At 39.1% G+C, this 22,045-nt stretch overlaps 1 protein-coding gene across 7 annotated transcripts in view; it reads left to right on the top strand.

Annotated features, from left to right (window-relative positions):
* The window catches only part of LOC124280573, a 45,158-nt gene extending 23,401 nt beyond the window's left edge, over positions 1 to 21,757 (top strand). For 3 of the 7 annotated variants that reach the window (XM_046716537.1, XM_046716536.1, XM_046716538.1), the window contains exons 8-13: positions 16,180 to 16,281; positions 18,355 to 18,438; positions 18,847 to 18,912; positions 19,283 to 19,315; positions 19,673 to 19,793; positions 20,161 to 21,757. In XM_046716537.1, coding sequence (XP_046572493.1) covers positions 16,180 to 16,281; positions 18,355 to 18,438; positions 18,847 to 18,912; positions 19,283 to 19,315; positions 19,673 to 19,793; positions 20,161 to 20,884 — 1,130 coding nt within the window. In that variant the 3' untranslated portion in view covers positions 20,885 to 21,757. Of the gene's footprint in view, positions 1 to 4,175; positions 4,267 to 4,352; positions 4,436 to 5,054; positions 5,142 to 14,121; positions 14,248 to 15,930; positions 15,988 to 16,179; positions 16,285 to 18,354; positions 18,439 to 18,846; positions 18,913 to 19,282; positions 19,316 to 19,672; positions 19,794 to 20,160 lie in introns of those variants that run through there. The other 4 variants (XM_046716542.1, XM_046716541.1, XM_046716539.1 and 1 more) reach the window with 4 other exon arrangements.
* The last annotated feature ends 288 nt before the right edge of the window (positions 21,758 to 22,045 follow it).

Here is a 22,045-nt window from a genome sequence, read left to right as displayed (position 1 = left end):
TGAATTTTACAGCAACTTGACCGACACGGCCATCACCCAGGGCGATTACGACCACGCCCAGAATGTGTGGGAGAAACTGGGCTGCAGGAACCTGGGTGATTACCACGACCTGTACTTGAGAACGGACGTACTCCTGCTGGCTGACGTGTTCGAGACGTTCAGAAAGATGTGTTTCAAGCAGTATCACCTTTACCCCAGGTTGAGCCCCGGTCTCTCTTGGTATGCCTTGCTGAAAAAGACCAGAGTTAAGCTGGAACTCCTCACTGATTGCAACATGCACATGTTCATCAAGAAAAGATTGCGAGGTGGGATCTCCATGGCTGCCAAACGGTATGCGAGAGCCAACAATAAGTACGTGAAGGGCTACGAGTCTAGCAAACCCACCAATCATCTCCTCTATCTCGACGCCAACAACCTCCAGGTTGGGCCATGAGCCAGTATCTACCCACCAGGGGGTTCGAGTGGGTGCCTGAGATAGACGTCATGAGCATACCCCCCGGATTCGGGGCCAGGTTACATACTCGAAGTTGACTTGGAGTACCCAGCAGCATTACACAAGTCCCACAAAGGCTACCCCCTGGCCATAGAACGTTTGATGGTTAACCCGGACTGGATGTCTGACTACCAACAGAGGGCGGGGGGTAATAAGCTAGCCAACGTCGAAAAACTCGTACCCAACTAGATGAACAAGACCAAGTACATCGTTCACTATCATAACCTGCAGCTGTACCTGTTGCTGGGTATGAGGCTGACTAAAACCCATAGGGTGCTCAACCCGAAGTGCTGTACAAGGACACGGACTCCCTGCTGATGGAGATTCGAACCGAAGACGTGTACGAGGACATGAAGAAGCACATACACCTGTACGACACCAGCGACTACCCCAAGGGCCATGCCATGCACAGCACGGTTAACAAAAAGGTCCTCGGTAAGCTGAAGGACGAGTGTGCTGGCACGCCGATCGCCGAGTACATAGGCTTGAGGCCCAAGATGTTCTCCATCCTGAAAGCCGACAATAGCTAGATCCGGAAAGCGAAGGGTGTCAAGAAGTACGTGGTGAAACAACACATCATACACGCCAGGTTCAAGGAGGCCCTGTTCAGGGCCCGCACCTTCAAGCATCAGATGAACACGGACTGACGATAAACAAGACGTCCCTGTCGCCGATGGACACGAAGCGTTGGATAGCCGCCGATGGAATCAACACATACGCGTACGGGCATGAGAAAATTGAACCAAAGACATAGCCGTATGTATACGATGTCACGGAACCAGAGAAAGTTTGAGGCTATTTACTACAGCTCGCTAGGGTACTGGAAAGGAGCGAGCGCCATACATAAGCTTGCCAAAATGGCAAGAGTATCCCCGGACGACACCAAAGCGTGGCTGGAAAAACAAGCCCTACCTACCGGCACCACTCTACGTACCTAGAAGAAAGTTCGGCATTGCCGTACCCAATAGCATCCACCAGACCGACCAAGTTCCTACCCCACGACAAGAGGTACAAGTATGCCCTAACCGTCGTGGATGTGGCCAGCCACTACAAAGAAGCCAAACCCTTAATCGCGAAAGACTCGGCCCAGGTAGCACGCGGATTCGAACGTATATACAAGCGCAGCCTGCTGACATGGCCCACAGAGCTGCAAGTCGATCCCGGACGGGAGTTCATGGGTAGCATGTCACAACTGCTAACTAAGCACAGCGTCCAGGTCAGGCGTGGCGCAGCCGGAGCTCATCCCAGTCAAGCCATAGTCGAGAGATTCAATAGGACTTTGGCCGAGCGCTTATACGGGCATTAGAGAGATGGGCAACCCGGGGAGACGATCGACGGAATGGGTAGCGCGGCTACCTCAAGTGGTGTCGGCTATCAACCACGAAACCACTCGGCTCACCAACAAGAAACCGGCCGACGCTATCAAACTGAAATCAGTGACGGCCAAACCGGCTGCACCATCGCGTGGGAAGGAGAAACAGATACCGGACCGGGTTCCCGTGAGATACCTCTATCAACCGGGAGAACACAAAGCAGACACTCAGAAACGAGCCACCGATCCGACACGGTCAATCAAAACTTAAAGTGGACATCAAAGCCGACGAACCGAACTTGTACTACTTGAAAGATGGGCCACCGAGAGGTTTCGTCAGAGAGGAATTATTGATCATACCCCACGGCACAATGTTACCCCCCAAAGGCGATTCAAATATTGAACACTTACCTCGTCGAGTGATCCCAATAGTGTCACGTAACAAGGAAGTGTTGGTTCGCGGTCATAGTGACCAGGAAGTTAACTGGTATACACACTAGCGGAGAGAGATAAGGGCCTGACAAAAGCTATATTTCATAAATAAAGCTTTACAGAGTCTTTTCTTGGAATTGATCTCGTATCGCTATTGTATATACTACTGGGGCGGTGGGGTAGCCTAGTGGTTAAAGCATTGGCTCGTCACGCCGGAGATCCGGGTTCGAATCCCCACATGGGTACAATGTGTGAAGCCCATTTCTGGTGTCCCCCGCCGTGATGTTGCTGGAATATTGCTAAAAGTGGCGTAAAACCATACTCAGTCAGTCAGTCAGTATATACTACTCATGGGGTTTGTGAGTTTCAAAGTAGTCACACCTTCTGCAGGAATGATAGTCTTGTTGTACATGTATAACTTGATATTTGAGTCTTCAAGCTGGATATTCGCAGGTAGGTCAGACTTTGAGATAACATTGCAGGTTGCGTGAGACATTTTACCACAGTTGTGAGATTCCTTGCCAAGGGCTGGACAAGAATCCCTGTCACGTGCATGCCTAGTACCACAGTACTGACAGTCGAATCTCAGAGTTTCAGGTTTAGGTTTCCTCAACTTCTATTTTGTGGAACGTCCTTGAGCAAAGTGAATTTCTTCATTTCCAAACATGGCACGAAGTTGACTCAGATGCTCTAATAACATCAATACACTTTTTTAGAGACAGAGATGATTCCTGTAACAGTTTTCTTCTTACAGTATTGTCTCTGATGCCGCATACGATCCGGTCACGGATAAGTACATCATGTCGATCTCGAAATTCACATGACTGAGCAAGAGCTCGAAGCTGAGTAGCATACGTGTCGATGTTCTCGTGCTCTTGATGAGTGCGGTTGTTGAACATGTAACGTTCATAAACTACATTTGTCTCTCCAAGACATTGTCGTTCCATCAAATTGAGAATGCAGTCAATGTTATGTTTTGATTCTGCATCTGGAAATGGTAGACCATTGTAGATCTCAAGTGCATCAGAACCCACACATGTAATAAAGGTATCTATACTTGTGGTCCTGTTCTAGTGTTCTCGCTACAATTTCAAATGAGTCCCATAATTGTCTCCATCTTTTCCAGTTACTACAGAGGTTTCCTTGAATTTCTAACTTAGGAGGTAATGGCACATTACTCTGGAAGACTGGCAAGCTTTGTGTATTTTGAGAGTTAGTTGGAGTAGCACCACCCGATGTTGAAGCATGTTTTTTAGTTTCTGACATTTTGGAGAATTTACTTCAGAGCACAACTTTAGATTTTGAGTTCATTTCCAAAATGCAGTCATTTAGAGTTTTGTGCAGTCTTTTGGAAGTTTTACGGTATTTGCTGTGGATTGAGACTTTGCAGACGATACGTGTGTCAGACAATCAAGGCGTTGCATACACATAGAACATCAAGCACAAACGTTTAGAGAGTTACTACAACACATATACCAGTTACAGAGTTCGAGAATGTCTGTTTGTGATGATTCCCGTTGAGAATTAGTTCAGACGTAATGGCAGGCGAGTATGAAAACCACGTGAGTGTCACTTCGAGACGTTGAGCGACTATTCTTCCTCGTCATGCCGAAGACCGGAAGTCGATTCCCCACATGGATACAATGTATGAAGCCCATTTCTGGTGTCCCCCGCCGTGATATTGCTGAAATATTGCTAAAAGTGGCGTAAAACTAAACTCACTCACTCAAGCGCTGTGTTTTCATCGGTTCCCTGCGTAGAGCAAATCCGAGGAGAACACGTAGAGTTATCAGTCAGAAGGGATTGGTTACCAAGTACAATTTGATATGGTAAGTTACTCCATCTGCTTGTTTGGTATCACTACGGGAACGCTATTGATCGTATATCGGTGACGTCAGCAATGAGTTTTGCAATACGTTTGGCAAGTCACTGTATTTTCCCTTCAGAACAACTATAGCCAATAGCGTATATGAATCAAGGAGATCGTGCTTGGTAAATTATTCCACGTGACTAATTCCCCGAGAAGAAAGTACAACAAGGAAACATTTCAAACATGAGTGTTGATAACTTGGGTTTTCCCCGCCTCTAATTGCTACGTTTCGTATCTGTTTACAGGAGATAGTCCATTTCATTTACTCGTCCTCGGGGTGCGACTCACTTCCATGCTATATCATCTGTATTATCAGGATTCACATCAAGTAAGTAGTTTCAGATGTACATAGATATAGGTAAGGCCCTCTATTCAACGGACAGCAGATCCGCGATTCTTGATGTAAAGTAAATGATCTATGGAGTATACTTATCCATCACCATCATGCCCAGCAAAGACACTGCCCCACGACCGAGAATATAATATCATAATTCAATATTAGTACCTGCAAAATAGTCAATGTAAAATAGGACTCTGTATACAGCAGTATCATTTGTAATGACTGTACATAACGACAGGTTTAATAATAGATCATACCCGTGTTGGAGTTACACACAGGCTTTATTCCAATGGTGTATCGAAGAAAAGACTTCAACGTCTCGCTTCAAATGTCCGTGCCTTTATCTCAACCATCAAACATATCCTTTATCAGTATATGGTTACGAAAATCTGAAAGATAGAAAACGACATTCAGAGGTGCCCCGTTTCGAGATAATATATTCACCGTATTGATATGGGTGAGAAGAATAACATATTCCAGGTAAATGTAATGAGTCAACTGAAATTCCCCGAGAAAAGCAGTTCGTGCAAGTCAGCAATTCAAATACAGGTACATGTCACCTGGGGTTTCCCGCTCATGTTATTATTATTTCTGTTTCTATTCACAGGAAAGCCTCGCAGTCATTCACGGTGACTGCCTGGCCGTGTGAAGAACGTCTCTGCTGTATCATCTGTACAATCAGGTTTCAGATTAAGTAAGTAGTCTCAGACTTTTGTACTGAATGTAAAGTAAAGGATCTGTACATTCATCCATCAACATCATGTCGAACAAAGACATTGCTCCACGACCGAGAATATATCGTGCGATATAACTACGCGGCAAAATGAAGTAGTCATTGTAAAATAGGACACTGCACACAGCAGAAGACATGTGTACATGGCGGTACATTGAAACAATGTAGCTACAACAGGTTTTAATAATAGATCATGCATGTGTTGGAGTCACACACAGGTTTTTGCATTACTCCAGTAGTGTATTGAATGCGGAAACAAAGAAAAGGCTTTTGTACACTGCGAAGTATGTGGGTAATCGATCCTTGCAATCGGTGTGACAGCTCACGACATAACCACCAGGCTACATCACTTCAGAGAGAAAAGAAACAAATATCGTAAGATCAGGACATGCGCGAACCAATATTAGCCATGTTTGGAAAACGTCTCTAGCCAACAGGCTCTATTTTATCTGTATTTGAGCCATAAAATTACAGCAAACTGACATTCGGTACACAGATATTTTTCTATTTTTACGTTGACACTGGATTCAAACATTTGTTTTGTATTTATTTTCAAATCTTTTGTAGTATCCATAACTTCCGTTTATAAAACATTTAACTTAAATATATAGCTTAATTCCACAATGTCCGCCATAACTTTTATATTGTGTTATTTTCACGTTAGGATATCATTTACGAGAGGCTGCTTAAATGACAGGGTAACCTCAAAACGAGAGCCGCATCACATGAACTGACTATGGAAAAAATATATCTCTTAAAGTAGATTTAGTGTCACGTATATATCCGTGCGATGTTTGTCATGGGTTGACTATTTCAAAGATGTTTTAAATATTCAAGATATTCATATTGATGAAGATTTTTTTATCCTTTACAAAAGATTATATTGTAAATCATGATGTGCAAAAGTCAATCTGTGAAATCTGTAATGATGATGATATCAACAATGTTGTGAACAGGGACATATGTATTGAAGAGGTGGAATTTGCTCTTGGTAGTTTACGGCCTAACAAAAGTCCTGGTCCAGATGGTGATTCCTCCTGAGTGAGTGAGTTTAGTTTTACGCTGCATTCAGCAATATTCCAGCTATGTCGGCGGGTATTCCGCCTGAGATGTTTAAGGGTAATAAAATTGTTTTTCACACATATTTTTGTACTTTGTTTAATGGCGTTTTCTGGTCAGGTAAACTTCCAGATCAGTGGTCACTTAGTTTTATATTTCCATTGCATAAAAAAGGAAGCATTCACCAAGTACATAATTATCGTGGTATCTCTCTTATGGATATTTGTGGCAATGTTTTTTACTTCCATTATGAACAGGCGTTTAAAAGATCTGTATCCTGAGTGTCAAGGTGGCTTCCGTAAAGGCTATTCTACGGTAGATGACATTTTTACTCTTCAAAGTGTTATACAAAAATATTTGTCAAAAACAGGAGGTAGATTTGATTGTTTATTTGCTGATTTCCATAAGGCGTTCGATTCAGGTAATAGAGATTTATTTGGTTTGTTCTGTTATCTAATATATTTTTTTTAATAGTATCCATATGCATAGTTCTATATTCAATATCATATCTTTAGAGATATGTATTCAAAGACAAAGGCTAGTGTTATATGTTAAATAATTTAGACGTTTCAGAATATTTTGATTCTTTGCGTGGGGTTAGACAAGGCTGTATTTTAAGTCCTCTTTTATTTGCATTGTTTGTTAATCATTTGTATACGGAAATAATTACTTCTGGTGACAGGGGCGTATTTATTGATCCAGAGTTTATGGAATTGTATTAGTCTTCAGAGGCAGATCAATGTATTATTAGAGTTTTGTAAAAAATGGGGTTTGTCTGTAAATGTTGAGAAAACAGAGCTATTAAGTCTTAAGAAAGGGAGGTAAATTAAGGCGGTATGAGTCATGGTACTTTGGTGATCATAAGTTAAACGTTTCTACATATTTCAATCATTTGGGTTTCTTGTTTTCAAATAGACTTTCGTGGTCTAAATCGGTTCAAAATCTGGTAAGTAAAGCGAATAACGCCTTGTCCTCATGATCAGTTGAGGTTGGATGGGAGACTTAAAAATGTTCCTACTATTTTTTCAAAATGTTTGACGTTCAGATAAAGCCGATAATTTTGTACGCTTCGGAAATATGTTTTTTTTTCAGAAATGGCATGTTATTGAACAGTTTCATTTTAGGTTTTGTAAGTATGTGTTGGATGTAAGTTATAAATGCTCTAACGCTGCTGTTTTGGCGGAATGTGGTAGAAATTATATTTATGTTGATAGTTTATAACGTGTAATGAAGTACTGCTTCAAACTTTTACACTTACTGAAGGATAGAATCCAAAGCAGTGCTATATTATGTGAAACAGTTTAGACAAAGTTAGTACTAGGAAAACGGGGGTATATTTTGTCCGAAATACTTTGTTTAGTTATGGTTTTGGATTTGTGTGGGAAGCTCAAGGGGTTGGCAACGAGGAACAGTTTTTGAAAGATTTTCATGTAAGAGTTGGTGATTGTCAAAAGCAATAATTCATTGATATTGTCAGAAATGCACAAATGTTCATTGCTTGGTGTTTATTCCTCTATCAAAAATGTATTTTGCATTGAACCATATTTAACTTTATTGAAATCTAAAGATGCGAGGCGTACAATAACAATGTTACGAACTGGTGCACTTTCAATATTTGGTAGATTTGAGGCACCAAAGACTTTGTAATATTCGTAATGATAACTTTGAAGAAAATGAATTTCATTTTATATTTGAATGTAAAGTTTATCATGATTTGCGCTGTAAGTATTTTAAGCATTACCAAATTACATAGACCAGCAATACTTTTTTCAACACATTATCATGTACAAATTTTTCAACAGGAACAGATTGTTCTAATTACATTCAGGAAGCATTGTCACTGTGTTCTTTACACATATGAATCTGTCTGTCAATTGCCACTATCTTATGATAACACTTGTTTGTTTTCTATTGTAAGTGGGCCTAAGACCCTTTTACGAAAAAAACTTGATTGATTGATTGAATGCGATGTGATGAAGTTTGATAATCATTGTTTATTCATAAGTCTATAGTCCATAGTCCATGGATCTATAGTATATGATCTGGATGTCTGGATGAATTGTTACATTTCTAAAAATGCATGGAATATATTCATAAATGTATGTTTCATAATAACTTTGTAACAATAACCTGTATGTTACTGTACGACAATTCGTACATTTCGTTAACATTCATTGACAGAAATATTCATTTATGTATGTTTGTCTATTATTATTATTAATTGGACATTTTGGGCAGGATTTAAAATTCGTCTTCATTAATATAACACTTCATTAATAATAACAACCAGAATATCACAGTTAGAGATTGAACACTATCATTGTAACTTAAAATTATATACTATTTAGGACATTACAACAGAAACACGGGCTATAGAGCACCAGCAACTGAAGGTTGATCGCCATACTAGGGACCACTGGAACTTACAGTACTTTTGCTACCTGCATGGACCTTAGCTGGATTTACACCATCCCTTCAGCCACTGGCGATTGTACTAAACTTTAGCCAATTTTTATAACAAATATTCTACGATTGAAAAGTTGGTAGATCGACTTTGACTTTGAAAGTTTTGAGACCTACGTACCATTCATAATGTGGAAAGAATGATCACAATGCATACATGTGTTGCGACCAGTACTGGGCTAAACATCATGAGGAATTATACGTGTTGGTAACCTAAAACAAAATATTGAAAAGCCAAGATATTTGTGAAAGCATGTCTTCTCAACTGGCCTTGGTAAGACATTGCTAAACTGTTGCACTTTTCAGCCATGCATTGGATATACAGCTTGATAACAAAGGCTGGTCATTTTGATAGAGGTGTAGAGTAGGGTTTCAGAATTCAGTCTGTGTCAGGCCGTGGGCCGAAATGTGTAGGGCCTCTAGAAATAGGAGAGTGCTTCAACATACTTTGTGAATACAAGAACTAGATATAAATGATTCCCAGGATGCGCTTGTTAAGAAGCAAAACATTTCTTGCAGAAATAGTTGCACATTAATGTTTCACAGCTCCTGAAAGACCAGCATGTAATAATAAAGCTGTCGTACTATATCAATTATGCTCTTATTACACGTAACAATCTGATAAAAAGTGTTGTATGTCCATCGTATTTCCCTACTTGTACATAATTTACTGCCTGTATAATGATTTGCTGTCTGGGTCACTAATTACTACTTATTGCACCATATGTATAATGTATATGTATAACTCCAATGTATATGGGCCGGAGGCCTTTTGTACAATAAACATCTTTGACTTTGACTTTAAAAGAAGGGTAGCCTACCCCTGACCGGATTCTCATTACACGGCCTTGACCTTGGCCTGTTGGTAACAGCCTTTTATGGTACTTGTGCAAAAGTAATGTTGTAGAAACATTAGAAATGTTTTCATAATTTCATAATCAGTCAATATTTGTTAAAATTCAAATTTCGTGAATTAAAAATTTCACCAATTAAACTTTCGGCAGGGTGTTGATCATTACACACCAATCATTAAAGTGAAATAAATCCAAAAGAGTATTGGCCCATAAACATATTAATATCTGTGATTACACAATGCAATTTAAAAAAAGTGGTCAAATGTAACATGTTATATTTGGGATTACACTTTCTCAGTAAAGTACAGATCCTAGTAATTTTGTTGGGTTGAGTCCCATGCGGGATTCGAACCCACGCCCTCGGAGCCAGGCACCTAATCACTAGCAAATGAAGTCAGCCGCCCAATCTGTGGAGGTCGCAGGTTGGGCGGCTGACTTAGCGTGCTGGCGGTTAGGTGCCTGACTCAAAGGGTGTGGGTTCAAATCCCGGATGGGACTCAACACAACAATATTAGAATCTGTACTTTACTGAGAAAGTGTAATCCTAAATATAACACATGTTATATTTATCTCTGACATAAACAATACCATACATTACATCCATCTATGCAACTGATCTAATTAATTAAATATAATTGATATACATGATACAAATAAAATCCATGTATATATGACATGAAACTATCAAATTTGAATGGCAACAGGCCCAAATTTCTGTCAGTTTCAGCTTTCTGGAAACAGATTTGATCAGACATAAGATATGAAACAGTATTTACACTTTTGAAGCATCTACAGAATGAGTCATTAATACACATTATGTTGATGATTTGAATGTCAGAGTTTATTTCCAGTAAAAAGCCATAGGCCCAAAATACATTTATAAACTACAGTGTCTTCATAGGCACAATGATCTTTCAAGAGAGTTTATAATAATCCTTTTAACATTAAATAGATACAAAGCAACATAATTTACAAGTTATATTTAAGTTAATATTCTCTAAAAGATCAACTAAAAATATACAGTGTAAGGTTTTTAACAATTTTTGTAATATACCTCTCTCTCAGTTGTGAATAGGATTCACAAATCAGCAATACATGGAATTCATCTTCGATGTAGGTTAGACCTTTAGATTACATGATGTACAGAATTTGATTATAGTCAGTTTTGATATAACGCCCTGTTTCTACAGCTATCTTAAAATTACTGCACCTAAATAGTGCTAAAGCAGCTCTTAAACGGGTAGAAAGCTTTAGCGGTAAATAACATTTAATACTGACTTAAAAAAACCCAGATAATAGTTACATTAGGAGGAATTACTCAAGGAAGTGTACAAGACTGTTTTAAATTATCTGATAATCTTTGTTTATATAAGCTTATAAACATGTTTACATCACCAGCATCTTGGATCAACCAAACATATCCAAAACCAAAATCTAAAAGAATACTTTTAGCTTTTTATGCCCATGTTGTTCTGCCACTATCATCTAATGGCTTGAGCATAAGGTAACTTTGAAAGGGTAATCTGTCATGGGGAAGTTGTATTACTCTACACCAATATATGATTACATGGGTCATATAATTAAGCTGCAAGGGCAATCTGTCACATTCACCAGGGCCATAGAATTACAATATAACCTATTTATTTTTAGATACTTATTTTTACAAAAACAAGCTGTAGAGATCCAATACTTTTACAATAAGAAGTTTCCCATATTCCTGAGCCATAGCTTAAAACTGGTGTGATCAGTGAATAAATTTACCTGATGAAGGAGTTATTCACAATAAAGAAATTGTCATCGATAAATCTTGCTTTTCTTATGCATTCCACTTCTAAATGCTCTTCAAAGTTTAGTGAATACATTTATTTGAATACATCTGTACAATTAATGTTTCCAAATTTCTTTTGAAGATGATTAACTGATAAAATTGCCTTTCTGGCTGGAGATGCTAAAGATAGTTGTGCCCCGGGACAAATACATTTATAAAAAGATACAGTTTCCAATTGTTCCCCATTAAAATACCACTTTTCATAAAATATAGGCCCTCCTTTTCTAAAAACAACAACTTAAGTTTCCTTATGGATTTACTTTCATTCCTATTTCATTACAAAATAATTCAAGGGCATTCATCAAATTTTCTGCAGTTGAATATGCATGTCTGAAAGAGCCGAAACATCATTAGCAAACATAAGGTCCCTGACGGGGACCCACATTACAAGAAAATTGTTTAGAAAGTCCTTCAAGGGTTCTAACACAGGCATAAAGTGAATGATACATACAAGTAATAATATTTTAAAACTTCCCATTTAACCCAACCTTACGGTGATGGTGAGTGTAGTTTTACGCCGCTTTTAGCAATATTCCGGCAATATCACGGCGGGGAACACCAGAAATGGGCTTCACGTATTGTACCCATGTGGGGATTCGAACCCAGGTCTTTGTCGTGACGAGCCAAAGCTTTAACTTCTTGGTTACCCCACCGTCCCCCAACCTTACGGACAAGATGTAAAGGTTCATCATGTTTAAGTGTCTTGAAAGCTTTTGAAAAATCAATAAAATCTACCCTGTTTCTTACATGAATATTTCTGTACCATAGCCTGAAGTGTGAAAACGTGGTCCATTGTAAAATAGTTTTCCCTGAAACCAGCCTGATATTCACACATGATATTATTTAAAATAAATTAAATCGCACCAAATTTTAATGTTTTATTTAGAATTGATGTAAATAATTTACAAAGAGAGTAAATCAAAGATATACCACAGTAATTGTCGGTGGACGTTCTTGTCGCCAGATTGTAACAAAGGGCAAGAATGCCCTTACCCCAAATGGGATGGAAATAGCCAAAGTCATAATTTTTATTTAAAAAATCAGTGAGAGTAGGGACAATGAAACGTCTCGACTCCTTTAGAAATCCATGTGCAATTCCATATGGACCCGGGGCTTTAATATTTAGCAAAGAGAGAATAGCTGTAGATATTTCTTGTTTGGAAAAGATTTATTTAAAAAAGAATGTGTTGCTTGTAGGTTGTAAAGGTGGAGGTAAATGTTCTTGTGTATTTTGAGGAGTATTAATGCGTAAAGGATTTGAGAAGTGATCTATCTATTGTTGACATGATTGTGATATTGGTTGAAAGTGTTTTCTGAAATAATTTAGAGTTAGTTCTTGCTGCTACTAATTTATCTTTCTGTTTGTTTTAGAACAGTACTCATTTTTGTTTGAATGTACATTTGAAGAGTGTTTGTAACTGTCTGAAGATATTAAAATCTGCATTGTGATCTCTATGAGCTCTGAGCGCTGCATAATTGTCATGTTTTATGTTTTCTAATTCCTGATCCCATCAAGGTGGTTGTGTTCTTATTTGTTGAAGCAAATGTAGCATCATATGGTTTTTGTGTGTGATCAGCTGCTTTCTGAAAAAAGTGTTACCAAGTGTGAAAGTGTGACCTAAAGTTTGTAATGAATGCACTGTGTTCATCCTAGAACCACATGTATTTTGTCCATTTGTCCTTTTTACCCTCCTGTGTATTACTGTTAGAGGTAAATGTGTTTGAATGAGCAGTGTGGGGAGCTAGAATGTGAATGACATGAGTTATCTAGTGTGCCTACAATAAACTGTGTGATGAAAGGAAATAATGAAGAAGAACCTGTAGTCACAGCAACCAAAGCAAAGCATATGATTGGCAACATAAATCATTATCTAATCTACCATTTAAGGCATGAATGCCAAAAGTGCAACATAATACAACAAGTGTTTAAAAGGAGAATCTACCTCACCTTTATGCAAACAACCCTTGTCTTTTTGTTTCAAAGCTCTCTCAATGCTATTCTTATCGGTGAATGTTTGGTAACACTTCAGATGGAACTTAGCTGTGCCTTTAGAAGCTGTACAAACTTTCTCAACTACAGATGTTTCAATGCCATCTAGTTCTTTCCATTTTGCAACACATTCACTCACTTTTGGCCTTGTTATATCCGTAAATGGACCTAAATCACAGATTTTATTGTTAGTAATGGAACATAAACATTCCCAAGCCATGGCCGCGGCCATGTTGTAGTACCGCACAAAATAGCTGCTTCCTGTATCCTGATTGGTCAAAAATGCCTTGAAACCATGGTGATTCACTGCTTTAGAATTTTCCATTCTAAGGCTTCTAAATAATTAATGTGCACGTGATTTAACAAGAAAAGTTTTTAATAGGCTTTATAAATAACGAACTTGATTATAAAACCCTAACTTTGTATTCACCAGATATGTTGAAGCACTTTGACACAATTTTGGGGTTCCGCCCACGGCCTAACATCAGTATTACTGTACATGCTATGAATACAGAACATGTCACCATCACGGTTTTAGGTTTCACCGTCATACAGATGAAATTATATGAATTGCAATTGCGATTTTATCACAGTTACAGTTTTCAATGTTAGACTAATAGTATGCATTTCATTGTTTACGGATATATGTGGTGTAGGATTACAGGGACAGTGTTTGCGACGGGTCTAACGAGCAAGACTTGTCAATAGTCAGATTAATTTGTGATGGTATCTGATTTTTTCACAAAGGTTAATGTCTGTGGTTTTTACGTTCTGCAGGTTGAAGGAGATCAGAGTCATCCAGAGTGTCTGAAGATTAAAACATAATGGCAAGCAAAAAGAGGAAAATGACAGATGCAGACTCACAGTCAACAGGTATCGTCTACAAACATGTAGAACTTCTAAACTGAGTATAAACTGGACGTCTGTTTTGATCTTATTACAAAGAGAATAAGTAACATGTTTACTGAAAGGCTTGTTGGTGTTATATCAAGAAATACATTAAGTTTTTTAACGACGTTTATAACTGATTTTGCTAGATGTTATTTAAACAGACTCGTCATCAAAAAGCCGTATATATGATATGTTACAGTCAACTGAACTAGCTGCATTTGTGTAAAGTTTCTAATATCGCTTTTAAATGGATATTGCTTAACATCACAGCCACTAATGACTTATGTCCGGTACAGGTGAAAACAGTCTCCAATTTATAGGGTCAGATCCATGCCAATGTGTGTGTGTGTGTGTGTGAGAGAGAGAGAGAGAGAGAGAGAGAGAGAGAGAGAGAGAGAGAGAGAGAGAGAGAGAGAGAGAGAGAGAGAGAGAGAGAGAGAGAGAGAGAGAGAGAGTGGGTGGAGGAGAGGGAGATATATGATATTTGTACACATATTTGCTGACCTCTATCTCTGTTCAGATAGGAGTATAAATTGTATTACATTACAAATGCTGACAACGTCGGGTGTTGTATTTCGGGAGGAAGGATTCATCATTCAGGAGTTCTTATTCCACACTTTAAGATGTTTGAGACGCTAGCATATATAACATACAAAACCATTTCCATAATCAACTCAACAGCAACAAAGTCAGGAGAAACCTTGAGCTATGTCCCTGGTATACCTCCGACTACCTCATGAAATATATGTGTTTATTTATCAGTATCAAACACTGATGATACAAGGTGTTCTCGAAAATGTGTGCGTATCCTGCTCCGCTGATGGCACTCACCACAATTAAATTTCAACAGACCAATCCTGTTCAGAATCTAGTATTTTATTGCCTTATAAGTTTGAAACATATTCGGGATCTCTTCTTTGAGTGGCTGTTTAGATGTATGGAATAAAAACAATGGCAAATAGTATTTATGGATGACAACTTCTTTTCTTTTGTGAGTGCGATGCTTTAATTCTTGTACCGCTGTCAGGCAGGTACAGCGGTACAAGAATCTGTATCGAAACGTTGCACTCACAAAGGAAAAGAAGTTGTTATCCATAAAAGTTGTTATCCATAGTCCTTTTTTGACAAGTGACCTACTAAATTTGATGAGTGTGGTTAATGCGTTTTAATCCCTCTCACGTGACCTCATACGTGGGTTGATAGGTGACCTAATGGAAAAACCCCATCATTATCATGTCATGCCCCTTATGCGTGTCACGAACTGATAAGAATGGTTTTTTTCCATTAGGCCACCTAGCAACCCACGTATGAGGTCACGTGAGAGGGATTAAAACTCATTAAACACACTCATCAAATTAAGTAGGACACCTGTCAAAACAGACTATCACCCCCACCCCACCCCACCCCACCTCTACAACATTCAAGTATTCCGAATCTCCTTATTTCATCGGTTAATTAGTTTGAAGCATATGCGGCATCTCCATTTTGTATCACCTAATCAGTTTGAAGTATATCCAAGATCTCCCTATTTCTTCGCCTAATCAGTTTGAAGTATATTTGGGATCTCTCTGTTACACTGGTGAATTCTTTTAGGTATATTGTGAATGCTATTGCCTCATGTGTTTGCATGTGTTTGTATGTGACACAGGTTTGTATGTGACACAGGTGGTCAGCGGGATGGGGCAGAAATCCACAAGATCATGTCTGCAGTCTGCAATAATGGTTTGTATTGCTTAGTGACATAATTACATGTTCTAAGTTCATTAACAATATAAGTCCATGATTTAGAACACATTTCTGTAATTATTGTTTGTCATGTACATTTTTTTTCATTAATTTCTCTCCCATCAATGCGATTGTTACTGGTGTTACTATAGATATTAAAAATACTCCTAGTGCTTCTCCCCAATTCAGCTTCGTCTGGTCCAAAGATTGTAAAGATTGGCCAAGCAGGTGGGATAAATGATGGCAGTACCGTCATAGCTGCATTGGGAGGGCAAACTACTTTAGGTGAAGGTAAGTGCACGTACAATACACTCGCGTGTATGCGTCGAGGGGTACAACAGTATATATACTAAACATCATTGAAATCGCACCACCTGTAAATATGGTAATAGGATTTTTTTGAAAGTGAAAATGAACGTTGGAAATATTGTTAATAACACAAAAGACATAAATAATGCTGAACAGTAAAGAAAGGATTGCCTGAACACATCATGGAACACATCATATGACAACAACAAAATTCATGCACAACACACACGAAAAGCACAAATTGCATGCGTAAAACATGCTGATTAGGGGTATAAATGACCGTCGGCAAAAAAACGTTCTCATTTTAGTTGTACCTCCGCAAGTAAAGTTTATTTTGCAATGCCAAGATTGTCACCAGAGGAACGAGAACGGGCGTTGGACATGTTGCAGGTTGACACATCAAGCAGGATTATTGCCAGACGATTTGTTTGCCATCATTCCACCATCATAAGACTTGCCAACATGTACCAACAAACAGGAACCAACAGGTACCAACAAACAGGAGCCACCAGGGACCGCCAACGTCCTGGCCAAGCACGTGTTACCACCCCTCGCCAAGATCGGGACATTGCTCGGCGCCATATTCGGGATCGTACGTTGCCGGCTGCCAGAACCGCCAACGCTGTCGAAGGCCGACGTGGTTTGATCAGTGGTTCCACCGTCCGACGCCGTCTCCGTGCAGCAGGATTACGGTGTCGACGCCCTTATGTGGGACCCATCCTGACTGATAGACATCGCCGTGAATGCCGACGATGGGCTGAACAGCATCGTTTGTGGTTGTTACGACGTTGGCATGGTGTTGTGTTCTCCGACGAGTCACATTTTCACTTGCGAAATGCTGACGGGCCTCGACGGGGATAACGTTACCGTCAGGACTGTGTTGTGCAAACAGATCGGTGGGGTGAAGGAAGCATTATGGTGTGTGTGTGTGTGTGTGTGTGGGGGGGGGGGGGGATCAGTTATCATCACAAAACCGCTCTGGTAGTTTGTCGTGGCAGAGTGAATGCCCTTTACTACCGTGACACCATTCTTCAGAACATCGTCGTTCCCTTCTTTAACAAACATCAATAGCTGCACACATTCCAGCAGGTCAATGCTCGAGCGCACACTGCACGTGTTGCAACACAGTTTCTGGCAAACAACAACATTCCTCTACTTCCATGGCCTGCATTATCACCAGATTTGTCTCCCATTGAACACTTGTGGGATTACATCGGCCCACGCCTCTCACGTCCCCCACAGATCAACAATCTTAGGGAACTTGAGAATGCCTTCCAACAAGAGTGGAATGCATTGCCTCAAAACATTATTCAGAGACTTATCAGTTCAATGAGGAGACGTTGCAGACCTTGTGTTGCTGCTAACGGTGGTTATATACGTTACTGACTTTCAAATTTGACTCCATCTTTCTTTCATGGTCAGCTGAATTAAAACTTCACTGTTTTGTTGGATTGGTTCTTGTTTCTTTTCTTTACCAATCATTGGACTACAAATGTATGTAAAAATTACACCGATTGCTCATTTATGCTCTTGGAAATCCAAACTAATACAGGTGGTGCGTTTTCAATGATGTTCAGTATATTCACATTAATAGATAGTATTCTACAATATCGATGGCTGACGTACCTTTTCACACTCTCATACGATATCACAAAAATGGGTTGATTATGACATGTTTTCCCACTTATACCCGTCGTGATGTAAATTGATCCTTTATAACAATGAATAGGTAACCCATCGTGTGACAGACATATTTTATTTGCGTCTCACCGCTCTTCATCTTGAAAAGAATAATTATATATATAGACATAAGCCTTGGTGCAGGAAGGACAGCGAGACTCACATTTGGTTATGACAGACGGTAAAACATATACAAACAGGCATTTATGCACATATAAAAGCGTATTTATGGCATCAACGCGTGATCAAAGAGGATTATAAATCTTACTTGAGGTGCGATTTTCGTTCTGTAATAATAGTGTTCACGGATTTAACCATTAGTCATTTGTGACACGTAATGGTATCAGTAATACGATTGTGTCTTATTTCTTGTAGATGCTACATACTTTGAAGCAGCACAGACTGGGGGGATAACCAGAGGAGGTGGAACAACGGCTGCAACAATGCACCACAATATCGGTCAGTTACTGAGCGTAAACAACCAGAAACAACAGATATACAATACACTATGTACGATAGGGCATTGCATTCATTCCAAATAATGGTTGGTCTCTGCTATACCTATCACGCTAAGTAAAACAAGAAACGAGATAAAATATTGTAGACGAAATATCTGTACTAAGCAGCTTATTTGAGCCTTGCCGTATGCCAAACATACATACGGAGCGAATGAGTGAGTATGGTTTTACGCCACTTTAGCGATATTATAGCAATATCGAGGCGGGGGACACCAGAAATGACTTCACACATTGCATCCATGAGGGAAATCGAACCTGGGTCTTCGGGACGCTTTCACCACCATGCTACCCCACCGCCCCTATACATAGAGTAGAGACTGCTTCATTCCCTGTAATGATTCATTTTCAGTGACTTCATCTGCTGCTGCGGCTGCCGCTGCCGCTGAACAAGGTGAACCATCAGGACGGGGTCAAGGTTTGTTCTGTTGCCACAATATAACAAATGCTACAATTTGAATAAACTCAAAAAGAAACGACACACTGACATACATGTAAACGTTAACAACAAATTATATATTTGAACAACCTATTGTTGATTACATTTTGATGTGAGTTTCTCAATTTAGACAGTGTATATCGAATAAGGTGAAGTAACTATCAAGTGGTTCGATGCCTATTGGAGTATGGGGCAATTTAATCTACCAATACGTATAATACTGAGTGAATTAAGGTTTTAAGCAAAACGTGATAAAAATGGTATGATTTACGTTTTGCTATTATCTTAGTGCTATGTGGATTCACAAACATTGATATCAACTACTGAATATATTGTTTTGTTCCATTAGGTTTGGAGCGTAAGGTTGATCAACTCACCTTTGGTAAGTAGATATAAACTCTAGAAAAAAAACCCAACAAAATCCGAAAACATATAAACATAAATACAGCTTTTCGGGTAAAACCACAACACAGTCCTGACCAACGCATAAGATCAGATTATACCGATGATAACAGCAGCATTGACATCATACTTCCTACCGAGGTGACAATGACATAGCTGCAACTGAAAACATCTCCACCGAATGATAAATATCATGGTTGTATTCGCATAAAAACTGTAGTGCTGAGCGGTCATGCACTGCAGACAGTAATCCTGGACACTTGACACAGAATCACGAAATTCGAAATAACTAACGAGGTTATTTTGTTTTGTATGTATATTTGCATTCTGTTTACAGGCAATGGAAAGACAGGAGCCCTGCTTTTATCTGGGGCCGGCACAGCCTCCGACATAAAAGTATATAAGGGAGATGTGGAACTGATGAAGACATTATTGACAAGTGAGAAGATTGGACTGAGGTACATGTTGCTGCTCTCGTGGTTGAATGACGCATTTGTTAAAGTTATTTGCAAGAAACATAAATAGAAAAGCTAAAGTATCAGCCATAGTATGATAATCCAAGACTCATCCAAGTCTATTTTGAAAATATTCAAATCAATCATTATCAATAAGTTCTCAAAAATATTAATATTAAGAGTTAAGAATTATTAGCTTTTCCGGCGGATATTGTACGGGAAATGTCAGTAGTTTTCAGTAAACGTCATGGTCATTAAACGTTGAAATAGACATAGAAAATGCAATAGAAAATGGTGTGATGGACCATCAATTTAATGTGTTTTCTGTCTGAATGTACGTGGAGATACATGAATCATTCTATGTTTGCAGCGAGGACCTAGTGTTCTCAGTATGGCCAAAACCAGGCTCTGTAAAACAAACAACTAAGAAGCAAACAGAAAAGGCTATTGGTGACCTCAAAGAGGAACTTGAAGACTCTGAAGATAACAACTTCATTTTCTACTATTCTGGTCATTTCAGCAAAACACATCAGTTTAAGGTGGACACAAGGGCTGATCCATCTCAGGACTATTATAAAGATGAAGATCTGGCCCGTATGCTGCTGACAATTCCTGCCAAGCATGTTCTGTTGATTCTGGACATGTGCTACAGTGGCAGAGCCAATGTCGGAGCGAAGGATGGAGATGAACTTCCAGAAACAAAGGGTGTTGGAGACGAAGAAGAATTAGATGCAGTTCCTCGGTTGTGGGAATGTATGACCATCAGAAAAGGTCCTCAAGAAAAGGGTGACCCCGTAAAGGTTGTCCAGTGGTCTTCTTCACTTGCCGACGAGAAATCATATAATCTGCAGTCAAGCTTCTTTACTAAAGCCATCGTAGGTGTTGTCACTGCACTGAATACGAATAGCGAGGTTATGAATGAGTTAGACCGTGGGCAAACCCATGCTACTGTCCTACAGGTGCACGGGCAGGTAATCAAACATGTCTATGATGCTCTCGAGAAATACAAAGAAGTGCAGCAACCAATTATCAAGCCCGATAATGCTGATACAGAATACTTCAAAAGCTTCCCTGGTTTTGCTGAAGTCAATTGAACGGATAAAAAATCTGATAAACTTTAGCAAAACAGTTTAGAACTTTTCTCTTTTATTTTCACAGATACTAACTTTAACCATTTACTGCTTAGTATGGCAACTTGTATGTCTTGTATATCTCTATAGTTTTGTTTTTTCACATCTTATCATACAAATGTCACTTGCTTTCACGTTTGATGAATTGTAAATAATACAAACTATCCAACCATGTTCCACTATCTTGAACCAAGGGTCACACATTGATAATCAGCATCGGACTTAATCGATGACCAGTATCCCTTAAGCCAGGGTGCAATACATTTAGCTCTATTTTAGGCTGTGCCTGTAATTTCACATTGGTCCAACATACATTCGTGGCATACATGCAACTGGTCATCCTTCCACAGTTTATCATTAATGTTTCAGACACATTCAAACCGTTGGTGTCTGTGGAACTTGTCATACTATATATGGTTTCTTTCTAAAATATTCACAGGTACTGCTGTTAATAACAGATCACTTCCATTTCTGTTCAACCTTACAACGCTGCTTGAATATGTATTATGACTATGTAAACTGTATATGCCTATCTGTGTCACTGCCAGAAGGATAACAATATGGGTGAACAACTTCTTTATTATTGTACTGGAAGCGGCGTTTCTGTGTAAGTTGAGCGCTTTTGCTCTCACTGGAATAAAGAAGTTGTTCAGCCATATATTGTTATCCTTCCTTACTGCTCCAGTTTCTAAATGGTATCAACCTGTCTAATTTTAAAAACACGTAAACAGTAGCAATTAGACGACCCAGGCATAGTCAGGGTTGAGTGACGTTGCTCGTTAGATGAAGTAGGCATGTGGACCAATGCATTTCAAACTTAACAGGGGTGTTGCCACACAAAAAAGACATCTTTCATCGTGTATATTTATTATTAATTATTTTACTGTACTTATTTGCATACACAACCAGAAATTATTGAGAATTTAAAGATTGTAAATTTAGTTAGGATTTTGTCAAGTCACCATGGGCAGCAATGCAGGCTTCAATGCGGCGGGGCATACTACTGATCAAAGAAGTTAGAAAGTCGTGGTCCATGCTGTCCCAATATCGGAAAACGTCTTCTTTCATTTCAGCGATATTTGTCAGATTTTTCTTATTGACACTTTCCTTCATAAGTCCCCAAAC

This window comes from Haliotis rubra, unplaced genomic scaffold (genome assembly GCF_003918875.1).
Source record: "Haliotis rubra isolate DU_JTF1 unplaced genomic scaffold, ASM391887v1 Scf27, whole genome shotgun sequence".
Lineage (NCBI taxonomy): Eukaryota > Metazoa > Mollusca > Gastropoda > Lepetellida > Haliotidae > Haliotis > Haliotis rubra.
This window is presented reverse-complemented; position numbering and strand designations above follow the sequence as displayed.